The sequence below is a fragment of the Mustela putorius genome, unplaced genomic scaffold (assembly GCF_011764305.1).
Source record: "Mustela putorius furo isolate JIRA1106 unplaced genomic scaffold, ASM1176430v1.1 tig00003859_pilon_pilon_pilon, whole genome shotgun sequence".
NCBI classification, from domain to species: domain Eukaryota; kingdom Metazoa; phylum Chordata; class Mammalia; order Carnivora; family Mustelidae; genus Mustela; species Mustela putorius.
Window position 1 is genome coordinate 34,093,595 of NW_025422011.1, and position 7,541 is coordinate 34,101,135.

The following is a 7,541-nucleotide window of genomic DNA, read 5'->3' on the forward strand; positions in this document are numbered from 1 at the left end:
ACTCCTTAAAGACAGAGTCCAGACTTTCAAACTTTAATATTTATTATTCCATTTATTCAACAAATATTGGTTTAACATCTATTATATAACTTATTATCTGTTTTAGGTACAAAGAACACAAGAAAGAACAGAACAAAGTTCCTGTCCTCCTGGAACTTACATTCCAGAAGGGGGAGTTAGATAATAAGCATAAAACCCAAATAAATATGTGTGATTTCAGATGGTGATAAGTGTTATAACAAAATATAAACCAAGGAGATGGGAGTCACAGTGTGCTGAATAGGGGGTAGGGGCTGCTATTTTATGCTGTGCTGTCAAGGCAGATCTCTCTGTTAAACTTATGTCACAAATGTTTTTGAGGATACACAGGCTCCATCTGGTGAGTGCACAATCAATGTTTACTGAATTGTTACTGGTTAAATGAACTTGCTAATAATTATGTGTGTGTTGGGTGGTAGGGAGAGGTAGAGAGAGAGATAGAGAGTCAGAGAGAGAGAGAGCGAGAGAGAGCGAGCGAGCTTAAATCACAGGATCAGAATAGCCATAAATGGAATTTTGTGTAGCCACAAATCCATTTTATGGTCACAAAGATGGGAGATGGAGAACTGACCTCTAAAGTTTTTTTATTCAGGCAAGTTTCAGTAGAACTAGTCAGATCCATTCTTTTTTTTTTTTTAATTTTTTATTTTTTATAAACATATATTTTTATCCCCAGGGGTACAGGTCTGTGAATCACCAGGTTTACACACTTCACAGCACTCACCAAAGCACATACCCTCCCCAATGTCCATAATCCCATTCTAACCAAAAATTGATATACTTGAAACAAATTACATCTGAGATAAGTGCATCTAAAATAAAATCCATTTGGAATGTTTCTCTATTTGTTTGGGTGTATTGTTCATGTATCTCAATTTTAAAAAGGCAATATAAATGAATTTTGAATTTTGTCTTTGTAATAAAATAATCAAAATTTGTTTTAATTTTGAATTAAGTTATAAATTTTTGTCCTTTTTTGTTGTTTATTTTAAAATATTTATTAGAAAAATCATATGTGAAATATAATTAAAAAGAACAGAGATGCAAACATCAATGTGCTGGACAATGGAGTCTATGTTTTAAGAATAGGATTTATTTTCAATCTAGCGAAAAAGTTGCCAGAGGACACCTGCTATTTCAAACTTCAAAAGCAAGATTTCTGAGCCCAAATTCCTCATTTCATTTGTATTTGAAAGGTTCTTTCTTACAACATATTGGCTATTCTCAAAATTTGCCAACTTGAAGGCTTGTCGAAATGAATTCATTACATCTTCTGCCAAGAATTTCCAACTTGAACTCTCAGCTATTGGACTCTGACTTCATAATTTGTATACAATGTCCCTAAAAACAAAATGCTCTCCACCACTGAAATGAAAAGGCAAAATCAAAGCTCGGTGGCTGAATTCATCCTTCTGGGCTTTTCTAACTTTCCTGAACTCCAAGAGCAGCTCTTTGGGGTTTTCTTGGTTGTCTACCTGGTGACTCTGTTGGGAAATGTCATCATTATAGTCATCATCTCCTTGGAACGGAGCCTCCACGTGCCCATGTACCTGTTCCTCCAGAACTTGTCTGTGGTGGACGTGAGTTTCAGTGCAGTTATTATGCCTGAAATGCTGGTGGTCCTTTCCACTGAGAAAACGTCGATTTCATTTATAAGCTGTTTTGCACAGATGTATTTCATTCTTTTTTTTGGTGGCACTGAATGTTTTCTCCTGGGGGCGATGGCTTATGACCGATTTGCTGCAATCTGTCATCCTCTGAACTACCCAATGATTATGAACAAAAGGGTTTTCATGAAATTAATAATGTTCTCCTGGGTCTCAGGGATCATGGTGGCTACTGTGCAGACATCATGGGTTTTCAGTTTTCCCTTCTGTGGTTCCAATGAAATCAATCATCTCTTCTGTGAGACTCCCCCAGTGCTAGAACTTGCATGTGCAGATACCTTTCTGTTTGAAATCTATGCATTCACTGGCACCATTTTGATTGTCATGGTTCCTTTTGTGTTGATTCTCTTGTCTTACATTCGGATTCTCTTTGCCATCCTGAAGATGCCATCAGCCACTGGGAGGCAAAAGGCCTTTTCCACCTGTGCCTCCCACCTCACGTCTGTGACCCTCTTCTATGGCACGGCCAATATGACTTATTTACAACCGAAATCTGGCTACTCCCCAGAAACCAAGAAGCTGATGTCATTGTCTTACTCACTTCTTACACCACTGCTGAATCCACTGATCTACAGCTTGAGAAACAGTGAGATGAAAAAAGCTTTGATGAAACTGTGGCTCAGAAAAGTGGATTTACTCCCATTCTGATTGTGCTGAGAAGCCATGTGACATTTGGTCACTGGCTGAACTCTACTTAAATTTATTAAGTGGCTAAACATTCTGCATTCCTTGGTATGATCATGCTTCATTTATTATTTTTCCATGGTCAATAATATATTGGGGATCCATATTTTTGATAGTGTATTCTTGTCATTACTTTTAAAATATAATACAGAGCAGTTAATCCGTTCCTCTACTATGATCATCTAGGTCATTACGGATTGTCATTATAAAGACAAAACTTCAATAAACACCTAGTTCCATACATTGATAAAAACTGATGTTTTATTTCTGATAGATTCGTCAGTGTGGGTCTGATGGAAGGAAAGGCATGTGTGCTTACAAGTTTTAGTAGCTATGGCAGAACTGCTTTACAAAGTCATTGTTACTTTTCAGGGTGACCTGAACGCACTAATTCTGCTGCACTAATGGGGTAGAGCTTCAAGACACCAGTATGTAGATGAGACTTTTCTTTCTGGAGTGGAAATCTATTCCGTGAATGAGTAGGGACAATAGGTATTCTGAGGAGACCAAACTTGTTCTACTTCATGGATTCACACAGATTATTATCCAAAACAGGAGTTCTCTTGGTTTATTTCCAGATTTTCACCCAATGATGGTGAGCAAAGAACTACATGAGAACTTTCCTGAAGTCCTGCTTCATACTACTAGTTATCTCTTTTCACTTCATAGACCACTGTTTTTAGTGACTTGTTAAACTTCCCTCTGTACGCCCAATGTGCCCCCAGACACTTTGGTTATAAACATTGGATAATTCCTTTTTCTTATTGTGGGAAACCAAGTGATTATGAACTATTTATGCATATTTTCTGTGGTCCTGAGTCACATCACTAACTGTGTGATATTCTCTGGAATAATTTATCATCTTGCAACATTTGGAACATTTAATGGTTGCTTGCCCTTTTATTGTCGGTATTCATAGATGGAGGGGGCCCTTTATTGAATCTATATCAAAAGAGCTCTTATTGCCCTTAGTTTCTCTTCCAGGGATGGTAATAAAGGGGGAAAACACTATTCCTATTATCATTCAGCTGTGGAAAAAAAGATTTTTAGTTAATACTGCCTCTGCCAAAAATGAGAAGTAGAGATGTAAAACTGACTGGATTTTCACAAAAAGAAATTTTGGTATCAAATGGCCAAAACCAGTTTGAATAACATTTAAATGAGGGGTAATCTTCTTTACAGTAGGGCACTAAACAGACACTTGGAAATCCTTTCATTAGTGTTTGTCCAGAAATTTCCTACTCATAGTCCTTAAGGAGATCAACTAAATACGTCCATCCAGGAGGGAAAATAAAATCCCTGGAAGTCTAAATCCCAAGCCAATTACTCACTTTCTCTTTTTTTCAGATCTTTATTTAAATTCTAGTTAGCTAACACACAGTGTAATTAGCTTCAGATATACAATATAGTGATTCATCACTTACAATACCCAGCGCCCAATAGGACAAGTGCCCTCCTTAATCCTCATCACCTATTTCATCCATCCCCCCACCCATCTCTCCTGTGGTGTCTATCAATTTGTTCTCTATAGTTAAGAGTCTGTTACCTGGTTTTCCTCTCTCTTTACACTCTCCCTGATCATTTGTTTTGTTTATTAACTTCCACATGTGACTGAAATCATATGGTTTTTGTCTTTCTGTCTTACTTTGCTTTGCATAATATTCTCTAGCTCCATCCACATCATTGCAGATGGCAAGCTATTGGTTTTTTTTTTAAGATTTTATTTATTTATTTGAAAGACAGAGATCACAAGCAGGCAGAGAGGCAAGCAGAGAGAGAGGGGGAAGCAGGCTCCCCGCTGAGCAGAGAGTCCGATGCGGGGCTCGATCCCAGGACCTTGGGATCATGACCTGAGCCGAAGGCAGAGGTTTTAACCCACTGAGCCACCAGGTGCCTCTGTTGTTCTTTTTGATAGCTGAGCAATATTCCATCACATAAATATAATACATCTTCTTTATGCATTCATCAGTTGATGGACATCTGGGCTCTTTCCATAATTTAGCTATGGCTGATAATGCTGCTACAAACATCAGGGTGCATATGCCACTTTGAATCAGTATTCTTGTATCATTTGGGTAAATACCTAGTAGTGTAATTGCTGGATTGTAAGGTAGTTCAATTTTTAACTTTTTGGAGAAACTTCATACTGTTTTCCAGAGTGGCTATTCCAGAATGCATTCCCACCAAGAGCTTGAGAGGATTCCCCTTTCCACACTTCCTCACCAACAGCTATTGTTTCTTGTGGTGTAAATTTTAGCCATTCTGACTGGTGTGAAGTGATATCTCATTGTAGTTTTGATTTGCATTTCTCTGACTATAAGTGATGTTGAGCATCTTTTCATGTATCTGATGGCCATCTGGATGTCTTCTTTGGAAAAATATCTATTCATGTCCTCTGCCCATTTTTTTAACTCATTAGTATTTTTTTTTTTTTGGTGTTGAGTTATATAAATTATTTCTCTATTTTTGATACTAACACCTCCATTAGATATATCATTTTCAAATATCTTCTCCCTTTCAGTAGGTTGTCTTTTTGTTGATTGTTTCCTTTGTTTTGCAGAGGCTTCTTATTTTGATACAGTCCCAACAGTTCATTTTCGCTTTTGTTTCCCTTGCCTCAGGAGACATATCTAGTTAGAAGTTGCTATAGCCTATGTCAAAAAGGTTATTACTGTTTAAATCCTCCTCTTGGATTTCAGTGCTTTTATGTTTTTTTGTTTTTGTTTTGTTTTGTTTTTGGTTTCACATAAGTTTTTAATCCATTCTTTTTTTTTTTTAAAGATTTTATTTATTTATTAGACAGAGATCACAAGTAGGCAGAGAGGAGGAAGCAGGCTCCCTGCAGAGCAGAAAGCCTGATGCGGGGCTCGATCACAGGACCCTGGGATCATGACCTGAGCTGAAGGCAAAGGCTTTAGCCCACTGAGCCACCCAGGCGCCCCATCCATTCTTTTTTTTAAATTTAATTTCTTTTCAGTGTAACAGAATTCATTATTTATGCACCACACCCACTGCTCCATGCAATATGTGCCCTCCATAATACCCACCACCAGGCTCCTCCACCCTCCTCAGATTGTCTTTCAGAGTCCATAGTCTCTCATGGTTCATCTCCCCCTCCAATTTCTCTCAGCTCCCTTCTCCTATCCATCTCCCCATGTCTTCTGTGTTATTTGTTATACTCCACAAGTAAGCGAAACCATATGATAATTGACTCTCTCTGCTTGACTTATTTCACTCAGCATAATCTCTTCCAGTACCATCCATGTTGACACAAAAGTTGGGTATTCATCCATTCTGATGGAGGCATAATACTCCATAGTGTATATGGACCACATCTTTCTTATCCATTCGTCCGTTGAAGGGCATCTTGGTTCTTTCCAGTTTGGCAACCGTGGCCATTGCTGCTATGAACATTGGGATAGAGATGGCCCTTCTTTTCACTACATCTGTATCTTTGGGGTAAATACCCAGTAGTGCAATTGCAGGGTCATCGGGGAGCTCTATTTTTAATTTCTTGAGGAATCTCCACACTGTTCTCCAAAATGGCTGCCACATCTTGCATTCCCACCAACATTGTAAGAGGGTTCCCCTTTCTCCACATCCTCTCCAATACACGTTGTTTCCTGTCTTGCTAATTTTGGCCATTCTAACTGGTGTAAGGTGGTATCTCAATGTGGTTTTAATTTGAATCTCCCTGATGGCTAGTGATGATGAACATTTTTTCATGTGTCTGATAGCCATTTGTATGTCTTCTTTGGAGAAGTGTCTGTTCATGTCTTCTGCCCATTTTTTTGACATGATTATCTATTTTGTGTGTGTTGAGTTTGAGGAGTTCTTCATAGATCCTGGATATCAGCCTTTTGTCTGTACTATTATTTTAATCCATTCTGAGTTCACTTTTCTGTATGGTATAGGAAAGTGGTCCAGTTTCATTCTTCTGCATGTTGCTGTCCAGTTTTCCTTGCACCATTTGTTGAAGACACCCTCTTTTTTCCAGTGGATATTTTTTCTTACCTTATCCAAGATTAATTGACCATATAGTTGTGGATTCATTTCTGAGTTTTCAATTCTGCTCTGTTGATATATGTGTTTACTTTTGTGCCAGTGCCATACTGTCTTGATCACTAGAGCTATGTAATATAGATTAAAATCTGGAACTGTGATGTCTCCAGCTTTGTTTCTCCTTTTCAAGGTTGCTTTGGCTATTTGGCGTCTTTTGTGGTTCCATACAAATTTTAGGATTGTTTGTTCTAGCTCTATGAAAAATGTTGCTGGTATTTTGACACGGATCGCATTAAATCTGTAGATTGCTTTGGGTAATATGGACATTTAACAATATTTGTTCTTCTAATCCATGGGCATGAAATGTTTTTCCATTTCTTTGTGTCCTCTTCAATTTCTTTTGTAAGTGTTCTATAGTTTTCAGAATACAGATCGTTTATTCCTAGGTACTTTATGGTTTTTGGTGCAATTGTAAATAGAATTGATTACTTGGTATCTCTTTCTGCTGCTTCACTATGGGTGTATAGAAATGCAACAGATTTCTGTACATTGAATTTATATCCTGTGACTTTACTGAATCTGTGTATCAGTTCTAGCAATTTTTCTGGTGGAGTCTTTGGGTTTTCTATATAGACTGTCATGTCATCTGCAGACAGGGAAAGTTTGACTTTTACCCGGTCGATCTGCATGCCTTTTATTTCTTTGTGTTTTCTGATTGCTGAGGTTAGGACTTCTAGTACTATATTAAATACCAGTGGTGAAGGTGGACATCCCTGTCTGGTTCCTGATGGTAGAAGAAAAGCTCTCAGTTTTTCCCCATTGAGGATGATACTGGGTGTGGGTTTTTCATAGACAGCCTTTATTATGTTGAGGTATGTTCCCTCTATCCCTACTTTGTTGAGGGTGTCTATTATGAATGGAAGCTATACTTTGTCAGATACTTTTACTGCATCTATTGAAAGGATCATATGGTTCTTGTCTTTTATTAATGTGATATATCATGTTGGTTAATTTGTGATTATTGAACCGCCATGCAGCCAAAGAATAAATCCCACTTGTTCCTGGTGTGTGATTTTTTAAAATATGTGTCATTGGAATCCGTTTACTCATATTTTACTGAGAAATTTTGCATCCAGTTTCATCAGAAAT

At 37.7% G+C, this 7,541-nt stretch overlaps 1 protein-coding gene across 1 annotated transcript; it reads left to right on the forward strand.

Annotated features, from left to right (window-relative positions):
- The first annotated feature begins 1,409 nt into the window (after nt 1-1,409).
- LOC101681505 (olfactory receptor 10A3) lies at nt 1,410-2,354 on the forward strand. Its single transcript, XM_004752165.2, has one exon. It carries the CDS (start codon nt 1,410-1,412, stop codon nt 2,352-2,354), a length of 945 nt encoding a protein of 314 aa, XP_004752222.2.
- The last annotated feature ends 5,187 nt before the right edge of the window (nt 2,355-7,541 follow it).